This window comes from Dinoponera quadriceps, unplaced genomic scaffold (assembly GCF_001313825.1).
Source record: "Dinoponera quadriceps isolate SergipeBrazil2010 unplaced genomic scaffold, ASM131382v1 scaffold424, whole genome shotgun sequence".
In the NCBI taxonomy this organism is placed as follows: domain Eukaryota; kingdom Metazoa; phylum Arthropoda; class Insecta; order Hymenoptera; family Formicidae; genus Dinoponera; species Dinoponera quadriceps.
Genome location: NW_014554557.1, coordinates 1,140,673 through 1,165,905, shown reverse-complemented (window position 1 = coordinate 1,165,905; position 25,233 = coordinate 1,140,673). Strand labels below are relative to the sequence as shown.

Genomic DNA, 25,233 nt, shown 5'->3' with positions numbered 1-25,233 from the left:
AAGCCGGCCGGCCGGCTTCCGCCGTGCTTACGACGATGCCACCGGCGCGATCACATGGCCACGAGTCGCCGTAACTGGACGGGTATATCGGTAATCGTTGCCGGTGAAGCAGGGTACTTAGGCGCGTGAATTCTCGCCGCTTCGCACAGCCTCGAAAGTATCGGGCCGAAAATATCGATGCGAAGGTGCGCGCGGCTGATACGCGCCGGAGAACGCGAGAAAGACGGCGACGACGGGCCGAAAACAAAAGCGACCCGAGGCGGCAGAAGTTGTGCGCGCTAACCGCCGAAGGGAACGAAGGGGAAGGTTGGACAGCTGTTTCCTCGTCTAACACCACCTGCGCCCTGTGATGCCCGTGCGCGTGCAGCACATTCCGCGAAAGGGAGAAAGAGAGAGAGAGTGCGATAATGCACAGGAAAAGCTCGGCTCGATGTAACGCGTTTTTTTTTTTCGAGGCTCTCTTCCCTCTCTGTCTTTCTGCGAAAACTGTGCAGTATTGCTTATCACCTGACGGTGCTTATTGATTATCTCAAGGGGGAATATATTCCTAGAACGGTGAAGAAAATCGAAATCCCTTTTTTCACATATTTTTAAAGTGTAACGACTCGAGAATGTTTTGGCGTAGTTATAAGTCGATTCGCCGAAAAATAGGAAAATTATAAATATTTGTATGTATATTTGTAGATTGGATGGATTCAAGCGCTCCGCGCGCTAGACAGGTGACTCGCAGCGAGGTTATTCAGATTTGTTCAGGTCTAAAGTAGGGCTGCTCTTGTCTTTTCTACTCATCGTATTCATTAATAGTAAGCATCAGAGCTGTATTTGGAAACATGAATAATCGAATTTGTCAGTAGTTCTTGTCTAGACGAGCAATCGACACACTCGGGGCTAGTTATAGATAGAAATTATAATATTTCTGCAAACAAATATTGAAATTGATAGACGATATGTCGGGAGAAACTACAATTCAGTACCGTGCTATAAATTTTATATCTTTATTAGCTTTTTAAGCGAATTTACGAAGAATCGGTCGCTAATATGAGAAAGTTCAGATACTTTATCGAACAATTCAAATAATCGAATTACTTTATAAACACGAATTTGTAATTAATTATACTTCCAGTCAAAGATGATAAATAATTCACAAATATAATACTGACTATAGAAGCCTATAGAAGGCTTTCAAGTACTGAAACTTGTTGAATAATATTCGTTCGAGCGTGTTTAATTTTGAATTTGCCAACCTTCGTTTAGCCTTGTTATTGCACCGTATCCAAATTCTTCATGGTGTTTACACAGCTGCTATCTTTGGTCTTACGACTCTTTCTCTCGTTCATTATAAATATTCAAATCTTATCGAAATTTTAAACGCTAAGAAAAGAAATAATAAAATTATGAAAACAGAGAATTTATAATTCTATTTACCTATATTAATTATTTAATATTTGCTTTTTTATCGCATATCTTTTACCTACAGTTGAATATGTTACACGATTACGTACATTGCTTCTGAGACAGTCGAATATTAATGATTCTCGAATAAATATTTTTTCAAGTCTCAACATGGAGAAAACGATATTAAATAATCGTTCGTAGCATCACGGTAAAACGATAATAGTCTCTATAGTGTTATATTCCGAGATTCTCCGTTGGTTCTCCAAACTGGATATCTTCCGAATGAATGTGGAACCGAAATTTCTCAACTTGGAAATTCAACGACTAGTTTGCATCTCGAGAAAACGAAAAACGATGCGACGGCCATCGGTACCGCGAATGCCTTATTTTGCGAAGCGCTGTAAAAAGTTTGCCGTAAAATTCGCAGTATCGGAGTTTCGAAAGGAGAAGAGGATTCGTCCGTCGCGTTTCTTTCGATACGTCGCAAAAGCTGCGGGAGAAACTCTTTAGGTATCTCTCGAAACAAGAGAAATATTCTTTATACGGTGATGGTTATCGCTGTGCACCCCGAACTCCCGTTGGACCGAACGGGAAATTCCTATCCCGTGCGATTGCCGCGTAGGAGAGAAAGAGAAACAGCGATGGAACTTGGGAGATACCTTGAACGACGCTCTGAATGGAAAAGAAGCGCGCAACTGCGGGAACAAGAAAATCCTATATTCGCCCGCGCGATGACTCTCTCGCGTGTCTTCTCTTGATCCACTCGCCGTGATACCGGCGCTGCAAGTATCCACTGATGTTCGCGAGGCACGGAATAGGAACGAGATACATCCAACGGGAATAATTAATTTCCCCTTACTCCCGTGCCGGGGGTTTCGGAAACGGGGGTTTCCTCTTCTCGACGCGGGAGAACAAATAAATTTCTCGGCGTCGGAGCCATCGCGATCGGGCAACTTGTTTCGCGTCCATTTACATCGGGACATTTGATCGACGGCGAATCTCTCGGCAATCCGGTGAGAGATCGGCGGCGCGATCGGTAGCAACGGTATATCCTATCGTTTCACCGTAATACCTCGCTCGAACGGAATTATCGGCCGGTGCGAAATGGTTTTCGTAAATATTTCGAATTACAAGACAATTGGATCGGAAGGAAAACTCGCTCGCGGCAGGAAACCTGTTACATCGAGTAACAGTAATAGTGACAGATCGTGTCGATCTCCTCGGAGCAGCGAGAATCTGGAGGTAATCGCCGAGTTATAAGGTGAAATCCCATTTTATCGCATGGTTATTAATTACAATTGCGAAAGGCAATTGCGAAACGCACCGTCGGGAGATAGAGTAGGAAGGGGGAGGGGGTAGAGTATTATCTGAACGCAGCTTTCTAGGTTGAGAGAGAGAGGAGAGCGTAAAACTGCCAGTTATCATTTGGACTATGCAACACATCGTTTTTCCGACGACTAGTCTCGTTAATCGCCAGTCCTCACGACTGTAAGCGCGATAACGTTTTCAGGGATTTTTTTTTTTAGCACGGACGACAAAAACCAGACTGATTGAGTTAGAGCGGTGCCGTGAACGGGAGAAAGAGATAGAAAGAGGATGGGTTTCCCGTTGAATTCTCTAACGGATTTGTCGTTAAACGCGCGCCATAGTTAATTAATCGAATCAACGCTTGTAACGGGTCATTATTGGACGTGCGAGCTCTCTGCATCCTAAAATCGCGTGGAAGGTTTTTTTTAAGCGACTATTTTTAAGTTCCGTTTATAGAATCCGCGCGTGATATACGCGCGTGGCGCTCGACTTCTTCATCTAATAAAAGTAGCCATGAATGGGATCGGTTATTCCTGCGCATAATGAGGATTTTCTTCTTGTGAGAAACGCGACGCACGTAAAAATGGGATTCTACCGGTGTTTAAGAGTAATATCGCGCGCGCGAGGGCCGCTCGTCGCACTCTCTTCGCTCCCGTGGCGTTATAAAAATTGGGAGACTTCGTAATCGTGCCTCGTATAAATATGCAACATTCAATTTCCAAATAATACAAATGCATAACATGTAATTTCCCCGGTGTAAACCTTCGTTTGCCCTCTGTTAAACGCGAGTTTATTACAATTTAATTGCTCTCTTTTTAATACTCAATTGAAGCGCAAAGCGAACGTTCACGAAAAAGAACTAATTTATTATGATGGCATTGTGTGTGAGAGGAGGGGGGGGGAGGGGGGAGGGAACATTTTTCAGCCGCGATCATACCGCCGTGTCAGACATGGAAATTAATTCCGGCTTAAAAATATTACAGTACGATGTCAAAGAGCACGCTCGAAATATTCTAGACCGAATTGATTACCATCCGCGAAAAACCAACAACTCATATTTTACCAAAACGGACATTCATGCATGAGCTATATTAACATCATTATACTGTATGCGCACGGTGTCAAATAATAATAATAATAATAACAACAATAACAATAACAATAATTATAAAATGATAATATTCGAGGCGACATTGAACGTATTAACATGTCCTCGCAAAGCGTGCTTTTCCGAAGGCGAAATAGGCCTCTTTTTTTATACGTCTGCGATGGCTCATCGTGTCGACAATAGTCGATTGACGTCAACGCGAATTTATGTGCCACGGTTTTGTGCCACGAAAGGACGACGATCACGACGCGCGGGGGTGACGGTTTTGAGCTCGATGACGAGCGATATTTTGGGCGTACGCGAGGGTTAGGAGATACTATTACATTTTTTCTTCTTTCCTTTTCCCCTTTCCTCCTCGCCCGCCCCCTTCTTTCGTGGCCTTTTTAGATCGGCATGTGTGTTAATGTGCGCCGGTACGCGCTATCGATCCAGTCCACGCGGCGTGAAAAGAGAGCGAGAAAAACGACAGTGGGATTCCAGGCGTTCTCGAGCGTAACGATATCCACCGTCTCGTTCTCAAGATGCACACCGGGTATTACCCTGCGCGTTGCGGGTAATTATGTGCCGTACGCAGAGGGGCTGCCAGGTGCTAAGGTCGTTAAACCCGGACATCCTGCGTTCTAAAAACGCGACAGGCCTCTCTCTAATTGCACAAATAATGATACGATTTGATGTTCTCTCTCGCGGATCTCGAATTTCCAGACGGCGTTCGCTTGGGAATCAACTCGCGAGATCTCTCCTTCTCTCTTTTCACATTGTCGCGTCTAAAACCGTGCGTGTGCGCGGGCGTCTCCCTTTCTCGCGGGGAATCGAAACGATTTTTCCACATTGTAATCCTAGACACCGGTTTTCTCATGTCCTCCTCGCATGAGAACTTTACTGTCTAAAGTTGCCTCCCGTGTGAGGAAAGGGAAGAAGTTTTTAACGTCGGATGATGCTTCTCTTCGACACTAATAAAACTCCGGATTATAATTAACGCTGCGCGCGCCTGGAGAGAAAGAGAGAAAGAGAGAGAGNGGGGGGGGGGGGTCCGAGGTATCGTCGAAAGTGCGAAATAAAATTTTCGAGGGAAAAGGACGAAAACCGGCCCGGCGACGTTACCTGTTCGAATTCTCGTCCGGTGTGGAACGGTGTGCCGGACGCGCGCGAAAGAGAAAGAGAGAAGAAGCGCTCTCTCACGCGCACGTGTACTGATGGGGTTTTACGAGCGACGCGTGGCGAAGGCAAGACCGTTTCGCGAAATTAACACTCGCCGGAGCGAGTGAACTCGTAAAAAAGTATAATCGATATTTTCGTACGGACCGTCCCCCCGCATCCCCCCGTTGCCCCTGTCTGTCATACATACACGCACACTTTCATCCTCTCTCGCTCGCTCACTCGTCCGCTGACTCATTCACCCCCTCTCTCGCCTACTTTCTCTTTCTCTCTTTATCTCTCTTCCCTCGTCTATTCGACTGTCTTTCTTCTCCCGATGATGAAGTATATACCCCCCCCATTCCCCCTCCCGCCCTTCTATCCTTCAGATCCCCTTACTCTTTGAGGGCTTTCATTCCACACTGAGTCATACTCTTCCTACACACGGAGACGCGCGCATCCACACATACACACACACTGCGCGCGAGCACGCTCGCCTACGGTGGCGCGGAAGATTAATTTGTTTTACCCGTATCTCGGGGCTTAATATTTTTCATTAGATTCCGCCGTCCCGGTCGTTTCGCGTGCACGTTCCACTTGCTGCCTCGCTCGCATCAACGTTCATTTACATTACGCGACACGTGCGCGCCTGGTCCGCTTTGTTCCACGCGACCTCGCCGACGTAAAATTCAGGGTGAGGATCGTGTCGAGCGCTTCGCTGTGACACGCTTACGCATCACGTGAGATAGGACAGGACGCTAAAATAAAGAAAAAGAGAGAGAGAGAGAGAGAGAGAATCACAAGTAATCGCGGAGCGATGCGAGGATCCCGGGTAGGATCGAGCTCTCGTATAAATCGAAAGAAACTGCGTATGAATAGTATACAGGGTGGGGGCCGGAATCCATATCGTCCGTTCTCTCCGAGATTTGCAGTGGATTCGAGAGGAACCTCTCGAACACGCGCGTTTAAATAAATTGCCTCTTCAGATCTTTCTCTTTTTTCCATTCTTCCTTCTTTCTTTTTTTATTTTACAACTCGAACGCCTGATGTGCCTCGCGTTATCTCCTGCGCTGTGTGTTTTCCACGTAGGTGGGTGCCTAGCGCGCGAGATAAGATACCGGAATAAAATTACGCCCGGCGCTCGCAGTGGAATCGAAAATGAAAAAAGGGGGGAATAGGGAGAAAAGAGAAATTGGAGAATGCGAGCGAGCGAGCGCGTAAACGCCCACCGCGCGCGCGAGAGTACGCACGCGGGGAGCGTGGTATTTACGCATACTTCGGGGTTCGTTCGCTCTCAGCGCTCGCGCACACACATACACACACACACACACACACACACAGGCCGGCGCGTACAAGAACCGGCGCGCGTTTTCTTGCTCGTTAAACTCTTCGGGCGTGACGCGCGGCAAAACAGCGCGAGATCCGCGTGCATTATTAGAAAACTCGCGCGTGACTTACGCGGCAGATAAAGAAACTTTCTTGCGTCATCGCGCCCACGATTTGTACGAATACGTGCAACGCCGGCGAGATTTATTCCGACCCCGGGGATTAAAGCGCCTATGAACAGCGGAACGCGCCGGCGATACCGATCGACGACGGCGGTGCGGGGCGCGTGTAATTTCTGATTAAAGGTGGACCGCGATAAAGCTAGGAATCGCGAGAATAGGAGGACGATAGGTCGGGACGAGAAGGGAAGGAGGTGGGGGATATGTCCGAAGGACACCGCGCGGCGGGAAGAGACCGAGGATGATGCGTGTATGTGCAACGCCGTCCTATTCACGCACAGCCGTACAAAGAANATTCTTTTTATCTCCCGTGGTTCCGGTTCCCAAGCGGGTCCCCCCCCCCCCACGTCGCGCTCTTTCTTTCCCTGTTATTTCATCTGGCCGCTCCTTATATTGACAATAGCTCGGAAATTCCAAAATATTAGTCCCTGCCTCCTGTGACTACGAGTTGGCCTTCGTGCAGGGCCCCGCTTTCTCAGAAATTTTCGAATCGCCGACCACATCGACAGCTGTTACGTGTGGTGTGTGTGTTACCGGACGCAAGCCAAAAACGAGGGGGATGAGCTGTAATGGTAGTGGTGATTGCCGGTGGTGGTGGTGGTGGTGGTGGTAGTGTGTGTTTGCCGTGCAAGCCAAACGGAATCGGGCCGCACGGCGGCGCACGAAAACTCGTTTCGTGTCTTGAAACTCTCGGATAAAAATACATCGCGATACAAACGTTATTACGTAATTTTCCGTGGAAATCGAAGTAACGCGAAATCCCTCCCCCCGTCTAACGGCTTTCCGCCGCGTGCAATTTCGCAGCTTGCCGAAATTCCTTAAAACGAGTTACCGGCCGTATATCGATCTGTAATTTCATGCATGCGGAAGTGCAGTCATCCGCCGGCGATCATATGTCTCTTACCGTTTCCACCCCCTTCTAACCCACCCCCCCCTTCCCTCTTTCTCGCTCGCCCGCTCGTGATTCCAAGGAAGGACGGATTTCGAATCTGAAATTACGGGCACGTATCGCGTTTGAATGCTTATTCGATCGAAATGGCTTTTCTCGTGATTTTCGTTTCCCGGGGATGGGGGGGGGGGGTGGCTTACACGGAGCCTCAATATCTCCCGCGAACGATGATTAAAGTGTTTTACATGAATCGACATACGAGAGCGAAAAGACCGGCCGAAATAAATCAAACGGTCTTCGCGATAACAAGATTGCGGGATAACGTTTGTAACGTCGCCGAAAGCGTTGCTCCAGCCGATGAAGATTTTTTTCCCCCTCTTCCTTCCGACCGACGAGAGCGCTGATTCGTTTCGCCATGCGCATCTCTTCTGGCGGCAAATATCATTATTCTTATCGTACGGCCGAATTTTCCGTTTCCTATCCGGACGCGAATCCGGGCGCGACGACGATGACGCGCCGGTTCTTCGTTAATTTCAGTTTCGCCTTTTTTTATCGCGCCTTCACGCAGTACGATGAACTTCGCGAGAAAGATGCCGACCTCTGAAATAAGATAACTGCCTCTGAAATGGAAATCGCGCGTATGCATTATTTATAGAATTATATAAGGCCGTTTTTTTTTCCTGCCGATTTACGAGCGCGCGATCTTTCCCTCCAGTTCTCTCTGAATCACTTCCGTTATCGCGTCGCGGATCTGGTCCTCGTTTAACATGCCAGCCGNCCCCCCCCCCGGAGTCTTCTGGATCGGTTTCGAGTATACTCGAGCTTCGTCATCGGCGAAGATCGCTAGTGGATCGCTCCACTTCCGCTAACGTGGCACAAATTTCAGGACGATGATATGATAATTGATGCAAGGATCTAGGACCGCGCGTAATACTGGGACCATTGAATTCCAAAGTCGCGTTTTCAGAGTACCACAACATTTACGAGGACGCACGGAGAATGTTATTTTACCGGAACAGCAAGTTGTTTGTTAATATAGTGACAGCAGAAAGATTTATTAAGAGTATTAATATTTTTGGTTGTGCCAACGAAATTTTATCGCTGTTGCCGCAGCAACGTTTTGCCGCAACAGCAAAACTATTTTTTCCGCGCGACAAATCTTTTCGCCGTCGCTATATTAACGAACAATTTCGAGCAAAACTTTTTCCTCCGTGCGTGTCGTGCATAAAATACCAGCATTTTTTAATGAATTATAAATTCCGTAATTTTTGTGTTACACAACATATAATTAATAAAATCAAACGAACGAATATCTCCGAGAAAGAGAGGCGGGAAAAAGGTTACCAAGGTCCCCCGCCTCTTACCTACGATTTTTCGTGCAAAAATCAAGTTGATTTTTCCCCGGTAAAAATCTGACGCCGGCTTTCTTAGCAACCCCTTGACTTCCAACATTAATTACCTCCATAACTAAGCGTTAAAGTGAAATTCCGTTAAAGCGAGGTCCGCTTGAAACTCAACCGCGCGCGGGAATAAGGTTTTATCATCTGCTCGCACCTCCGGAGCTTAATTCCCGAAAAGCCGCTCACTTTCACCCGCTAATGATTCAAGATCCATCGCCCGACCCGGCGTTCTCGCCAGGGACAAGTCAAGTTCAACTTGTTCGGACAATTTGATATAGCGAGAGACAATCTGTACGGTGACGCTCAGCGCGGCCAGACAATCCGCTCGAGAAACGATTTTTACAAAGCCGGGTCGAGAAAGGATCGGTGTCTTAAAAAAAAAGCTGGTTCGTTAAGTTTCTTGTCTCGGTCCCTCGTGCGCGCGCGCGTCAGACACAAAAAAGGTTTCCCTTTTTCTTCCGTTCCCCTTCCTCTCTTCGTCTCTCGCCGTTCCCCCGTTCTCTTTCGTCTCTCTCTCTCTCTCTCTCTCTCTTCCTCCCGTTCTCTCTTCCTTCCTCTCGCACTGTCGTTCGCCAGAAACGGGAAACGCCTAAACTATCGATCGAATTACGTAACTGCAGGCGGGGGCCAGTAATCTCGTTTTTATAACGAACTTCGCCGCGCGCGCGCGAGCGAAATGTCTCCGGGATCGTTATAGACGTTATGAGTTATGGCTCTTCGTAGGCGATCGAGAGCGCAGCTTTTAGCCGGGGCTGCCGTTGTCGATACCGGGTATCTACGAGTATCGACGAGGCGCGTGCGACGATATTGTAAAGGTCGATTTATGGGAAGGAGGTGGGCATTTAGAAAAAGACACGGCGGCAGATTCGGCTCAGTACCGCCGGTTACGCAGAGCCTGTGGAAGTACGATCTCATTCTCATTACATGTTTACCGCGAGAAAAGTAACCTCTTGGACTTGTTTTGGTCGAAGTCTGCAGTCGTTTCTTAGTTAATATTATCTCAGCTTCGAGACTACTTTTTCTGATGTTACTGACACACACACACCCACACACACGTCATATCTTATAATGAGCGATTCTATACGAACATCGGCTACTTATGTTAGCTTTTTATGCCGTAGGTTAATATATTTTCAAGACCGCAATATTTTTATGAAACGTTGGTAATTCACCGATGCCGACTTCGATATCAATATCTCGACTCTTTACTCAACACGCGGAATTTTCCAACGCGATAACGCGGCACGCTTCATTTCTCTCACGAGTGCCGGGAACTTTTCGAGTTTTTCACTTACCGATTCGGTCAAGACCGATTTGCTCGACCCAGCGAAAGGGAGGTCTCGGAAAAATCTCGCGAAACACAATCGCGAGAACGGCGAAAAATGTGCCCGTTCGTGAAAATCCTCGACATCGAAATTGAAAATTATTTGGAAGTATAAATTTCGAATCCGCGCGATTTTTCAGAAATATTCCGGCTCGTCCTGCGTGCCGGCATTGCGCCGCGAGCGGTGCTCGTCATTACGCTCTCCCTCCCTCCCTCCTTCCTTCCTCTCCGCCATCCCGCCGCGGAGCGCTTTTATATCGATTCATATAAATAACTGGAATAATGTCCGGCCGAATAAATATTTATTGCGCGCCATTACGAATGTAAATTTCCGTCGACATTCCGCGTTTCGCTGGCGGCATCGTAAAGCGTCTTGGGATCGATCGTGCCTGTCATGCTTTCGCGTTTGCTGTAAAAAAAGCCGCCGGGTAGGGGACTGCCGGGGGCGAGGGGGTTGGAGACGACGGACAAGGGTAGACGGACGGAGGGAGATCGACAAATTTGACGAAGCACCCCTTTTCCTTGGCAGGGTCGTTCTCTCTCTCTCTCTCTCTCTCTCTCTCTGACGGTCCTTCCATTTATATATTTTTTTACTCGCGACGAAAGACGAAGCGCCGTTATGCACGATAAAAAGTTTAATGTCAGAAGACGTCGTCGTGGGTGGTGGGAGAAAGAGAGAGAGAGAGAGAGAACGAGGATGGAAGGGTGGGGGAGGGGAGTCGGTGATGGCAGGGACGCGGTAGAGGGGGAGGGGGGTGAAAGTGCCCGAGGATCGTAATGACTCGATATGAAACCCGGGCAGTGCAATTTCTTTCTTCTTCTGCCCTTTCCTTCCTCCCCCGCTCGTCTCGACGTCTTCCTCTTTTTTCATCGCAGTATTTCCCCATAAAAGCGCCCCGGCATAATAAAAAGCGTTATATAGCTGGCACTGAAAAGTAACGCGTCTCTTTTTCTCTCTCTGTCTTTCTCTCTCGCCGTCTCGATCCCCGCTCTCCCGCTCCCCACTCCCCCGTGCCCGCCGCGACGGTCTTTACGGCCTTATTTGCGGAGACGTAAAAATCGCGAAAATCAATACGGAACTTCTAACATTAAATATTCAGGCTATTGACTGGGCGGGGCCGAGTCAGACATTCGTCCTTCGCGGCCCCTCGTCATTTCTCTGCAACGAAAGACACGAAAAAAAATTGGGAAAAAGGAGAAGGTGAGGCGCGACGGATTAACGGAGGAACGCACGCGGCAAATAAAATACGGCTCGGCAAGTAAGAGGAAGGAAAATTAAACGTGGCGGGGAGAACGCTCGTTCTACGAGTGTGCCGGCGCGAATCGTAACGGAGGGTACTAAGAAAAATCGCTGTCTTTGTAAAAAGTATCGTCAGACGGGGGGGGGATCTTCGATGTTACCACTTTTATCTCGAGATCATTATCAAGCTGGAAAAAGCGTTACAAAGCCAAGGAAGAACACGGGGAAAATTCCCTTTACGCGGAAACGAAGCTTACGGCCAAACGAAGATTGATAGTTGGCGCGCGGCAGTGAAATAGTCAAAGATGCGAGGGGAAAACGAAATTGAGATAGACGGTCGTGGGGCCGGGAGGAAATTCGGAGGAGGGACATTTTTATCTTTTATTCGCGATAATGATTTCGATTTCGCCGGCTCGGATCTCGGAAGACCCGGAGGATGCTAAGCGTGATCGTTATACGCTCCAAACACCCCGGCAGAATCGCAGAGTTGCGCTTTGACGTAAAGATCCCTCGTCGGTCGCATTTTTCATCTCCAGCGCGCGTACGTCATTAGCATCGAGCAAGGAAAGAAGTTTCCACACGACTCCGGAAATTCCCGCGGCGTTCGCATTTGCGCGCGCAGGATCTCGGTGCCAATTTAGCTACTCGTGTTCCGCGTTACACGCCGATATGCGCGACAACGGCCAATTAGCATACAAAGGAGGCGCAATTAATCGAAGGATGTCGCGACAGCGACGCGCTATGAAATAAAATCCAATGGACCAGCCGGAACGTTCACGAGACACGAAGAAATCGACGGAAACAAGAACTCCTTTCGACATCTTCGTCCCGAGGTTTTCCAGTCCCGGCGCTTACCATCCAGTCGTTTAAAAAACTCGGCTCCCTCCGCTAATCATATCGGTTTTGTGACGTCACAAGCGAGAAATGACACGCAGTAAGTTTCTTGCGTTATATATAGCTCTATTTTTTAATTCTCCCTGGAAAGTGATGTCGTAATCTTGAAACCCGTAAAATGTGCAGAAAACCGAGATGTCTGGCCGATATTGTCGCGTAGAATCGCGAAATAATTCTTGAAATAACGGGTCATTTTTCAGCCATCTCAGCTATCACGGCCGTCTGAGTGTGGCTGAAAAATGACCCGTTATTTCAAGAATTATTTTGCGATTCTACGCGACAATATCGGCCAGACATCTCAGTTTTCTGCACATTTTACAGGTTTCGCTATTATGAAATCATTGTGTTTTCTAGGGAAAATTAAAAAATAAAGCTGCATAACGCAAGAAACTTACTGCACCTCATTTTTCGCTTCTGACGTCACAAAACCAATATGGTTAGTGAAGGGAGCCGAGCCATCTTTTATCACTTTTTCTTGGCAAGTCACTAAAAAATTTACTATCATCCAAAATAGGTCACTAAAGTCACTTTTTTGGGGCTGCCGTTAAATTTGCAAAATATAAGCGTTCTACATACATTTTTGCCGCCTCGTCTGCTGCCGATTGTTCTATAAGCGTACTTTGTATATTGTATCATTCATGCTTTTGATCTTTTCTTCTTGTGAACTTTTAAATCGTACTATGAAAAGACCTGACTCTATTTTCAGTTATTCAAAGATAAACTTGCCAAGGTAACTGTTACCTCTTTCGCTTAAATATCCTTAAGTAGCTACTCTCCGAATTTGATCGAAAAAGCGTCACTTTTGGTCACTATCTTGATGTTTGAGAAGTCATCTTTCTGGTCACCTTTCCTGTCGAACCCGTCATTATTTCACTTTTTTCGTTCCGGTGTGAGTGGATGGCGGCGCTTGGAGAGTGCTCGGATCACGGCTCGCGTTTGTATAGACGTCGGCAATTTTGAAAATAGCTTTGTGCCACATTAATGCCGTGATGCGCGTGAGATATCGAGGGTATATGTATATGTGCCCTTGTATAAATTTCCATCGGCGAAAAGAGTTATAAGCGACGCTACGTCGCGAAAATGAAAATCCTTAAACGAGCGCGAGGAGAGCCTCATTGACTTTCATGCTAGATATTTACGTCGAGAGCCGGCGAATGTCCGCGGAGTGTAGTAGCCCCGCAAAAATCCTCCGAACGCGACGAGGCAGAGAGGTAGGAATTCATATTTTATCCGGCGCTCTCTCTCTCTTCCTCTCTCTCTCTCACCCGTCGTGCATTACGTTAGTCGTGCGCGCTCGTTACGCGTGTCAATGCGACTTCCCGGACAATTCCATTCCGCCGGTAATTAATAATGATCGACGCGCCGTCGCGCGCGGATCGGGAACGACGCGCGTGTGTGTCCTTACTTGCCGAAGCGGATAAATTGGATCGTGTTACGTAACGTTGTAAGCCAAGTGACATTTGCGGCTAACCGGGAAAAATGGCCCTCTCGCTGAATTCCGCGATCGTTAGACGACGAGTGGCGCGTTAAATGTTGCCGCGCGTTAATTAGAAATTCGACAAATCGGCTACGATCCATTATAGCGTCCGACGTTAATTAACGCGAATTGATCGGGCCGTGTAGGAATTGGAGCGCCGTGCGGGGACTGACTTTCCCGCCCGGTACAAACGATATTTCAATATTTATATATCGCGACACGCGAACTCGCGCGCGCACGCAAAGTTACCCCACCGGAGCGATTTAACTCGCAGTTCTCTTGCGAGACGTTGGGGGCACTATCGTAACCGTTTCCGACTGAGTCGTAAATGCACATCGGAGTCGCAAGTCAACTCATAATGATTGACGCAAACGTAATCCATCGTATCATTTACATTAACATCAATCTTTGCGCGTTGACCCGCGCGACTCCCACGTGCGCGTTTACGATTCTGCTGGAAATGATCGCGACAGGCGTTGTTCTCGAGCCCATAATTTTTATGAATTCCCTATAATTGCATTCAAAAATGATACAGGACTTTCAGAATATATTACATTCATATATTTTTCCTAAGCGATCGATTGTTTTATTGACTGTAATGAGGAAAATTGAACTTTTCATTTTTACGGTATATTTTCCGTTTCTCCCGCACGTAAGGAACACGATCATTTGAGACTGGAGCGAAATTAGTTACCTTTCCTACTTTACTTCCGTCTCTCTTTTCTGTATTATCCTTTTCTGTGGCATCCTAACTCGGCAGCTGGGTATCGCTTCGCCCAATAATCCTCCAGCATGACGACGAAATTCGAATAACGCTACGATCGCAACGGCGGAGATCACGAATGCACGTAATTATAAGAAGAAACTCTTCCAAAAGACACTTCGCAAAGGTCTCGGGAACTTCGTCAGGGTAGAATCTGACCTCGGTGCCGCATCGTGCAATCGATGCGCGTCCGTCCGCTGCGTGACGTCTCGCGCAGCTGTTCCATAACTTATGTAGAGTTTAAGTCGCGGTGTTATTTACACGTCGGTCTCTCTCGACTCCTTTCTCGTTCTCGCAAAGATAAAATCGCCCCGCGGTAATTAACGATCGCATCGTCCACTCGCATGTTCGCAGGTTGTACTGTCGGCGTGCAGCACATACTTCGACACGATTCTATCGCAGTACGAGGAGAAGGACCCCATCGTCATCATGCGTGACGTCAAATTCTCAGATATCAAAGTGCTCGTGGAGTTCATGTACAAGGGAGAGATCAACATTGACCACGTGAGTACTTATTTTTCCGCAAATTCTCTTCTTCCGTATTATTCCTGGTACTCGTTATTGATTCCACGAGCGATCCCCGTCCAAGGAGTTTTCTTGTAGCCGCGTTAGTCCCGGCGCGTCCAGCGTGACAAAAAGAAAAAGACATATAATTTTCACATTCGCGCGAAGTCATTTCAAAAAAGGTAAGAAGAAGTCACGCGTGGCGATATTAATCCTCGTGGTTACATATCATCGTGGTTTTACTTACATCAAGACGTTAATTCGCTTCGTTAAAAAATAGATGGATTTTATTTTTGCTCTCGGGAAGATCTCCGAGAAGGAATCAAAGTCATGAAATGTCAGTCTGGTAAAAATAGTTGAAATCGATCGAGATAGAAAATCGGAAGCTAAAGCCGGGTCCGATCTCCGAAGGTTAAAGAGCAAAAGCGCGCCGCTCCATCTGTGTGCTTCATTCGATTGCGAGACTCACCGTTTAGTGACATTCTAATATTAAATCTTGAAGAGTGAATAATTGAACGAAGTCCCGACTAGGAACCTACCTCGCTTCATTGAGTGTATCATTATTCACGCGGTTCGGCATTATCAACCTTCATTATCTTAGGCCGTATTTCCATACGGTTCCAGTAATTTAAAAGGATACCGTTTCTCAAGTTACCGCATTTAATGAGTATGGAAGCGCGAGAAAGGGACGTTCGCGGTGCAGCCACGATTATAACCCGAACCAGATCAGGCAAACACGCTCCTGCCGAGATAGAAAATGACGGAGGTTTTTAAGACGACGAAAAGACGCGAAACGCAATACCGCGCGGCGTATCGCGTCCACGAGGCGCCCGTGTATTAAATATTCCCGAGAGGGGGCCGCGAGAGTCTCTCCCGCTTAGGTGTATCTTAGATATATTTTCACTCCCGTGCTCATTAACGTTGCTATTTGCGGGCCGGGCGTTTTATTACGTCGCCGTGAAATAAAGTTAAGCAGTAAAACCCGGGACAATTCTCTCGCCTTCCTCACAGCACTTTTCCAATAACAACAATTTCGCCTAGATAACAGTCGCCCGCGCGGTGTGACAGCTATGGTTAACGAGAGAACTTTACGGGGGCCTCTATTATCTTGCAAAAAACCAACATCTTTCACTCGCGCTACGACGAGCGCGGGTTCTTCGTATACCGCCGGGGGACGTGTTATGACAAGACTCGTCGTATATACCGAAACTACGTGTCGGGAATATCGACTTGTCGCGGTAAATCCACGTAGTCCAGGAAATCAACAAAAAATAAGGAGACGTAATGGCATTTGAGTCCGGAATACCGGTGAAAACACGACACACGGCCGTGTGTGCGTGTGTGTATCCGTCTACCGATCTCGCGCGTGCTCTTACAATGCGGAATTTAGAATCGACTCCCCCCCCCCCCTTCCCTTCCCGCACACGTGACACAACTCTCGAGGAAGATCCGATCGCGAAGGGGGATGATCGGGCGAGCCTGAATTTCTCATTGATTCCAAATTCCGGATTTAATTCGGCGAAACCTTTTATTCGAGCTCGTTGAAATATTTTAATATCGGATGAGGAGATTTTTGCGCGCTCGCGCGCGCGCGCGGAAAATGTCGTCCCCGTTGTGTGGAAAAATTGCCCCCAGATAAGTATCAATGCGGACATACGTTATTCACATTTTCGCGACGACCAACTGCGCGGTGTATTATTATTTACGCGCTTAGAACGACAAGCCGGTATCCAGCGCGGATTTTTACATTTCGCTAATTGTTTTCTCGTGATCCTTGAGACTTTTTCATTCCGGATTAAAGAGAGCTCTCTCTCTCTCTCTCTCTCTCTCTCTCTCTCTCTTTCTCTCTCCTGCGCTCGGCAAATGCAATAATAAAGCCACGGATAATCCTCGCAAGCGCGTTTATATTTATACCGCTACGCTGCTCCTTGCATCTGGGTTTATTAATTATATAAAACGAAACACACAGAGAGCGCGCGCACATCCCCCGGCATCTTATTCGCGGTATTATTATATTTTCGTGTGCTCTAAATTTTTTTTCCTCCTTTTCCCTTTCCTCTCGTTTTTTAAGATTGCCCGAAGTACGTTCCAGGGAAAATGTGCTTTTGCCGAGATTCTCCCGAGATGTCTCGAGTATTTTATCCATCCGTTACTTCACCGGATTACAATATCATGATAACTGAATGCCTTCTTGATTCCGCGGATCTCCGCGGATGCGCTCGAGATCCATACATTTTTCCGAGGTCATCTTCGCGAGATACCCAATTATCTTTTTCAACGTTACTGCGTGCTTGCCAACTGTGTACGTATCGGAACAGCCTCGCGTTAATTTTCGCGTATTTTCACCGAGACACACGCGTTCCCCTCAAAATCCTCGAAGACGCCTGTGCGCTTCTGGTAACTTTGGCACCGTTGGCGCAGCTTCCTCGCGTGTCTCTCTCTCTCTCTCTCTCTTTCTCGTGAGAAGAGGGGAGCAGCGAATTCTTCCAGATTTCTAGTCATGACTGGGATCGCGCGCTGCCGCGCTCGAGCTTTCTCCGGCACGTTTTGTGTCGCAGGCTCCGCGAATCGGGGGGAAGGAGGAGGGGGCTCGCGAAAAATTGCCGAGTGAAAATCACCGGGGCCCGATCCCGGATCGGAGATCGACGGCGATTTAACTAACCCTCCGTGTGACTCGCTGTTTCTCGCTAACGCCGTACGATTCCGTGGGTCATTTGCGAACAGAACGACTTCTCTCGCTGTGTATAAGTAACACAAATCGGCGAACATGTTTAGTGACGTTGCTTCAGGTTTTTACTTTCTGTTATAAAACGTTGTTTAACCTTCAATGTTTACAATTTATTATCTTTTAAGAAATCATACGGGGAAACGATTTTCCTACTCGAAGGAAAAAGTTCATAACTTTTGCACGCATCGGACGAAAACAAAATCTCTGTAGATCCGCGTATCTGAAAGATGGTCCTTCGTAAAAAGTTAGTTTAGAGATGCCCGCTGGAGAAACATAATTATTTGGACAAATGAAAATGATCACTTCCCGGGCACCGAGACACAAAAGCTATATTTCGAAGGAATAACAAATGAATTCTGTTTTCACCTGAAAAATTCCTCGTTTCGAATGAAATAAACATAAAATAATAATAAATTAAAAATAGTAAATAAGCTAACGGTAAATCAGAGTAAAATAACGGTAGTTTCCGAAATTAAAAATTCAATTCTCACATTGATAAATATATATTGCGTTCATAAATACGTTATATTATGAGAGAAAGTACTCGTGCTCACGCGGAAAAAGGAAATTTCTAATAATACTTTCCGCTGGGTCGTTTCGGCAACAATCTCGTCGCCTTGCGTGCTCGCGATTTCCCGGTGAATTGACGAAAACTGGCCGCGCATACGAGAGTATGAACTCTCCTTTACCGGCTATATTCCCTTCAACAGAAATTCCAGATCTCGCCCTTGATTCGATCAAATTTTACGGTCGGTTCGAATTTTTACCGTTCCCCATGAGTGACCCCCACGAATCACACGGAAGGGTTAAAGCTCCTCCGCGCGATCGGCGGGTGAGCGACGGGGGGCGGGAGGAGGGGAGGGTTCGCGGCGATACAGCTTCAGATTTCAGCCTTCTTTTCCGTCACGCCGCCCGCTTTTTTTTCTTCTCCGCGCTCCCTTTTCTTGCCGCCGTCGTTTCCGCGAGAAACGAAAGCGGCGATTTCTGAAATACATTATTCCCGCGCCGCGCTCGCGGCGGCGACGCTGACCCACATAGGCATTTTTCCAATTCCGGCCGTGGCCGATAGAAAGCCGCGCGGCGCGGCCGTTTGTAGAAAGTTCCCATATTATTTAGCATTCGGTCGCGCCGGCGAGCGAGCGAGCGAGCGAGCGCGCGCCATCGGCACCGGTGAAAATTAGCAAATAATAATTGGGGCCCCGTTGTTGCCGCACCACGTACCCGCACGTGCTCGTCGTCGGTTTCGCGATGCGATTTGTTACAGCGCTGAGTTTCTCTGCGGCCGACTACGTATTCGTTTTCCACTAGGGGAGGGGGAGGGGGGAGGAGGAGTCAACGAGGAAACTCGGGACGAGGGAAAACAACGAGATGAGAAAAACAAATCCGCGCGAAGACGGCACGACAACGGTGGAGGAGGAGGCCTGCGTTTCGCTTTTTTGTATTTCCCTCGTTTTAAATCGGGGACTTCGCACGTTACGCGTGTCGGAGCGCGTAATTGTCTTCGCGATCGCGGTGGTTAACAATAATTTTCAGCCGATGATTGTTGTTGAAATGTTGAGAAGTCATCGGCTAAACGCGCTCTCGACGCGGTCTCGACTCGTTGCCGCGCGATGTTATCCCGCATGATAAAATATTCCAAAAGAACCTCATGAATTCGACTCGTACCCGCGGAGCGTGGTCACGGTGGATGAGTACGATTAGAGGGAGAATCGGTTTCCAAATGAAAAACTCGCTTACTGACTCACTTCCGTTCGCTTCAACCTCACCGGCTCTCTCTCTCTCTCTCTCTCTCTCTCTCTCCTTTCGTCGGAGAAGGAAACACTCGCTCTTTTATCCCTCCCGTTCGGCGCGCTTTTTATTAATGCCGTTAATATTAATGCCAGACGTTCGTAATTATCGTTTAAGCCTTTTCCCATTACGCTTCCCGTGTAAATTCATACACGCCGGTTACGATCTCGCTGTTATTCGTAAACCAAGACATCGCCGGTAACACGACGTGCCGACAGATAAATATCCCCCTCGCGCGCGCGTCCCGCGTCCGTCCTGAGTCTTCGGGTAAAGCGAAGATAATAATTACAATAATTGCACGCTGTTAATCGCGGGTATGGGGCACGACGCGCGATTAGAGACGAGTGATTACGTTTCCCGCAGACGAGGCTGTCGTCGTTGCTGAAAACCGCCGAGGATTTACACATCAAGGGTCTCGCCGAGGTCAGCTGGCGCAGCGATTCCGCGCAAAACGACCTGAACAACACCGGCCACAGTCCCGGCGCCGCGACCCCCGGCGTGGAGACCGTTCTGAGGGAAGGTGACGCCGACGAGCCGCCACCCCCCAAGCAGAGACGCAGAGGTCGCCCGCCTCTGGACGATCCACCCTCGGCCCACGACGTATTCACACCGAAGATCACGTGCATCACCGGAAATGTACGGGAGGCAATTTTCGAATCTCTCTCTCTCTCTTTCTCTCTCTCTCTCTCTCTCTCTCTCTCTCTCTCTCTCTCTGTCTTATCTCATTGTGTGGGCCGAATGGCCCGTGAGGATTCGGCGCGATTTGCGGCAGGTCGCGTCAACTTAGCGCATTTCGCTCGCGCGGTTAAGCGGAATTAACGGGCGCTCGCAGTTTCGCTGATACCCCGCGATGCGGTGTGTGCGAACACCGCAACAGCGTTCCAACGTGTGACTCATTAATTATTTGTCACTACGCTTTGGACGCGAGAGGCTTTTTGGTATTTCCGAGATTTCACGTAAAAAATTCCCATGCACGCGGTTATCTCGCTGATAAAATGATTCCCGACACGTTGATTGTCTTTCGGCAATGAAGAATTCCGTACCGTTTCCCCGCGATAAAATCGTCTTCTGGCCCGAGAGGTTCGCGAAAAGGAGAACCGAGAGACTTGAATACGGGCATTGTGAGCCGTACATCTTGCCGCTGCAATGGCGCCGAGCCTCACGCGAATCAAGTACTGTAAGAAGCAGACACGGGCTGGCTCATGTCGTGAATGTAGAAAATTTCGAAAATTTTGTCAGACTCGCGGCGGGTATTACACATACGGACTAACCACGCGCGACTCTAATGTGTCACGTCGAACCTTTTCCCAGGAGGAAATGATGAGCGAGGGCGGCGACCATGAGAGTTGGGACGACGACGTGATGATGAACGAGAATAACGAAACGCCACTGCCTGTGGTAAGACTGATTCGTTAGATATATTTCCCACTCTATCCTCTTTATTTGCGCGCGCGTAATTAAATCATTCATTATGCGATTGTTAAGAGGAGAGGTCTCGTTCTACTTTCTCCTCTTTCTCTCTCTCTCTCTCTCTCTCTCTCCCCCCCTCTTCTCCCTCACCGGCATGGATAGAGATATTCCCGCGCGAGAATCCCCTCTATTCAGTCACCTGACGATGCTTTTCGTGCTTGTTTTTTTCCAGCTGTCCTACATGTCGAAGGATGACAGCACATCTGATCAGGAAAAGAAAGGTACATCTTGGCTCGGTTACCCGATTCGTTCTCTTCGTCCGACTTGAACTCGGTGTCCGGGGGACGGTCGGTCTGACGTAATCGTTTTCATTTGCAGCGCCTAGCACCCCGTCAAACTCCAACGCCACGAATCCGTCGATCCCCGAGCAATTCCGGGACGTGATCAAGATGAACGATTATCTGACGACGGGACGCAGGCAGGAGTTCTGGGAGGAGCCGTTCACGCGACGCGTCATGGACGCGATCAAGAGCAAAGAACTGGAGATGAAGACTGCCGCCGAGATACTCGGCGTCTCATACGGCACCCTCTACGGCAGATATCGCGACAGTTACGGTTGCCTTAAACACCCGTACAGGTAACGGACACGCGCGACGATCGTAAATGCTCGGTAAATCTAAAAAAAAAAAAATAAAAAACCTTTAAAACGGGAACTTTCTTAATAAATTGAAAAAAAAAAAAACCGAGTCGGCACGAGCGCGTGGGAGACGCGAATTTTCACCAAGAATTGGCGAGGAATTTATACTTGTAGAGTGCGGGATTTTTGGTCTGAGCCGGGCCCTGCCGAAGTGCTGGCGAAGCTGCGGAGGAAGGAGATAACGTTGTTTCGCGCCGCCGAAATCCTCAACGTGACCGTCCATACACTGGCGACGTACCTGGCGACGTTGCAGGGTTCGGACAGGGTATTCATAGCCAGCGACGGCCCGGCGCCCGGCACCATCGACGGCAACAACGAGCCGACGGAGAACAGCGATTCGGTGAACGACATCCTGCAGAAGATCAACGCGAACGCCGCGACCGCGGCGACGCTTACGACGACCACGCCGATCAAGCGCGAGGGCGGCGGTTACATCGAGGTGCCGACGGCAGTGCCGAAGGCCGCGACGTCCGTCCTGGAGAACAATCCGGACATCACGATCGTCAAGACCGAGAACATGCGCAAGTACACGAAGGTCTCAAACACGGAGAACAACAACGCGAAATTGATGAGCGGCGGCGCCGTGAGCGAAGTCAGCCAGCAGCAGCAGCAGCAGCAGCAACAACAGAAGCTCGCCGACCCGTTGTCCATGAGCAACGACAACAGCAAACCCTAACTATTCAGACCGTATCTGACACCAGCGAACCCGCGTGCACCACCTACGAGCGCCAGCTACAGATCCGACCTGTGCCCGCGCAGTTTCTATTCCAACGTGTTTACTCGCTTTCTCACGAATTTTCATTTGAAATAGAGAGGCAAGAGAAGAGAACGAAGAAGGCCGCCGACGGTTGGTGCGGAGATATCGTAATCGCCTCGTCGCCGACGTCGCCGCGCTAGGGCGCATCCCGCGTCACGCGGGTTCGTACTCCGAAAGAGTAGCTTTAGACAATCTCGCGCGTAATCGGTCGTTGACGATTAGGAAGGGCCGTGGCTGGCCGTTGGGACGGAGAGGCGGAAACTCCGGCGTACGGCCGACTCAGACCCAGCAAAACGGAAGAAGTGCCGCCGCAAAGCGTGCGAATCGCCGCAAAACGAGCAGAGAGAGAGATAGACGGATGGACGGACGGATAGACATCGAAGAAGGAGGAAGGAAGAGAGAGGAAGAGAAAGTGCGAGAGACCAGAGGGAGAGCGAGGAAATGGAAGATGATGAAGACAAGCGTGCGCTTCGTCGTGCCTTCGAGTCGGTCGCGATTCTCGCCGACGCGACCACGGCCCGCCGGTATTTTCCATTTTTCACGAAGAAGGGTGTTAATGTCGCGCGAAACCCGCGCCCTGGCCCCTCGAGGAGTTTAGTACACCAGCGTTGAAATTTCTCCCGTTTTACTTCACGAATCGGTGTTCGCTTTGATCTACGTCGGTGGCGCGCGCGCGCGTACGCACGCACGCACTCACGCGCGATCCTTGGCCTTCGTGAGGAAAAAGGATTAAGAGCAAGGAAACAGAGGGAAAAGCATATAATAAAAAAAAAAAGTTCAATCGAAGTTCCTTTTGAATAACGATGTAGAGATGTATTATCGCAAAAGAATGCCTAGACTATTTTCTGCCGCATGTGTCTGTATGGTAGCACGTAAAGAGCGACAATATATTCACCACAAGTAGATCCATCATAGTAAGTACACCAGCGGTGTGAGGGGTGACGGTCCTTCGACGTAGATGTTCCTCGTGCGATCGTCGTTAGGATGCATGAGCGCGTTTTCAGTTGGCATTCCGCACGATATATATATATATATATATATATATATATATATATATATATATATATATATATATATATATATATATATATATATATATATATATATATATATATATATATATATATATATATATATATATATATATATATATATATATATATATATATATATATATATATATATATATATATATATATATATATATATATATATATATATATATATATATATATATATATATATATATATATATATATATATATATATATATATATATATATATATATATATATATATATATATATATATATATATATATATATATATATATATATATATATATATATATATATATATATATATATATATATATATATATATATATATATATATATATATATATATATATATATATATATATATATATATATATATATATATATATATATATATATATATATATATATATATATATATATATATATATATATATATATATATATATATATATATATATATATATATATATATATATATATATATATATATATATATATATATATATATATATATATATATATATATATATATATATATATATATATATATATATATATATATATATATATGTATATATACACGAGTGGGAATTTAAATCATAAAAGCGTGTACTATTGGAGAAAGGGCGTCCAATTCGCGCGATGCCGAAAGGGATATACACATACACACGAGAACTGGAGGGGAGTCCTGCCTCACTGAGAATAGCGACGACTTGTATAGATAGTATTCAACCACGACATTTGTATTTAGAAAAGTATTCAAGAGCGCGAGAATTATCGTCACCTCCGTCGGTTTTGCAGAGTGTCCAATAGTAAATCGTTTATGATTTAAAACGGTCGATTTCGATGGAGAGGAAGCCTTAACACGCTAAAAAAAAAAAAATACCGGTCTCTCTGATTCTGTTCACCGATTCGCTCGACGAGATTGATTTCCACGCGTTTTGCTAAGGATGAGGTCGCGTAAGTACCAGGTACCAATGTGCGTTCTTTCCGAGCATACTTCGGTGTGACTAGCATCATATCATGAGGTGTAACTCGAGACTCGCTGTCCCGCACCGGTCGTACCAAAATTGTAAGCATCTTCGGATGCAGCAGTATTATATAATATAAATGGGAACATTTTGAAATACATTCGAGACTTTTTCGTGTTTTTCACCTCCCGAATTTGTAATACAGATACAAAGAAAGCTTCAGGCGCCACCCGGTTTCGCCGAGAAATACCAAGTGTCACTACCGGAAACGCTTCAATACACCCCTTTGGGTATATTTTGACTTGTGAGCGACACGCGAGAGAACATACATTGAACTCGATCTCATCCCTGGTTATCCGATCTTTCGGAGGACGCCGTGTAGAGCGGCTGAGCTCGGTTTTTAAAACGGCCAGGCGCAATTAAGCGAAGGATATTCGCAATTGGCGACGATTTCGCACGTGTCGCACAAGAGAGAAGAGTTCTCGAAGAAAAAAAAAAAGAAAAAAAAACATCGCGACGACTGCCTTTTTTGAGTATTCGGAACGTTTACGGGATTGTCTGTCTGCGCTTAAAATGGTACAATTCTATTTTCTTTCTCTTTTTATACCAGTATGTAACTCTAAACGTAGCGTAGGAACATTTTAGGAACATTAGCTATGTATGCGCGAGGTGTTTCCTTTCTTTTTAAGGGAGAACATTTTTAGTAGCTTTTATTTGAACGATAATCGCCGATTGATATCAAAGATACGACTTGTTTAACGAGACAAATACGAAATCTAAACGTCCATTGTAAATATTGGTGCAATAGCGAAGTATAAAAATTAATATTATTTGGCACGAGAAGAGATTTGTGTCTGTGCGCACTATTTTAAAGGGTGGG

General features: G+C 47.0%; 1 protein-coding gene across 7 annotated transcripts in view; it reads left to right on the top strand.

Annotated features, from left to right (window-relative positions):
- Positions 1-23,226, top strand: part of LOC106752032 — a 103,759-nt gene extending 80,533 nt beyond the window's left edge. For 6 of the 7 annotated variants that reach the window (XM_014633390.1, XM_014633394.1, XM_014633391.1 and 3 more), the window contains 6 exons: positions 14,792-14,941; positions 19,821-20,093; positions 20,769-20,855; positions 21,100-21,148; positions 21,246-21,504; positions 21,679-22,240. In XM_014633390.1, coding sequence (XP_014488876.1) covers positions 14,792-14,941; positions 19,821-20,093; positions 20,769-20,855; positions 21,100-21,148; positions 21,246-21,504; positions 21,679-22,240 — 1,380 coding nt within the window. Of the gene's footprint in view, positions 1-14,791; positions 14,942-19,820; positions 20,094-20,768; positions 20,856-21,099; positions 21,149-21,245; positions 21,505-21,678 lie in introns of all 7 variants that reach the window. The other variant, XM_014633392.1, reaches the window with a different exon arrangement.
- The last annotated feature ends 2,007 nt before the right edge of the window (positions 23,227-25,233 follow it).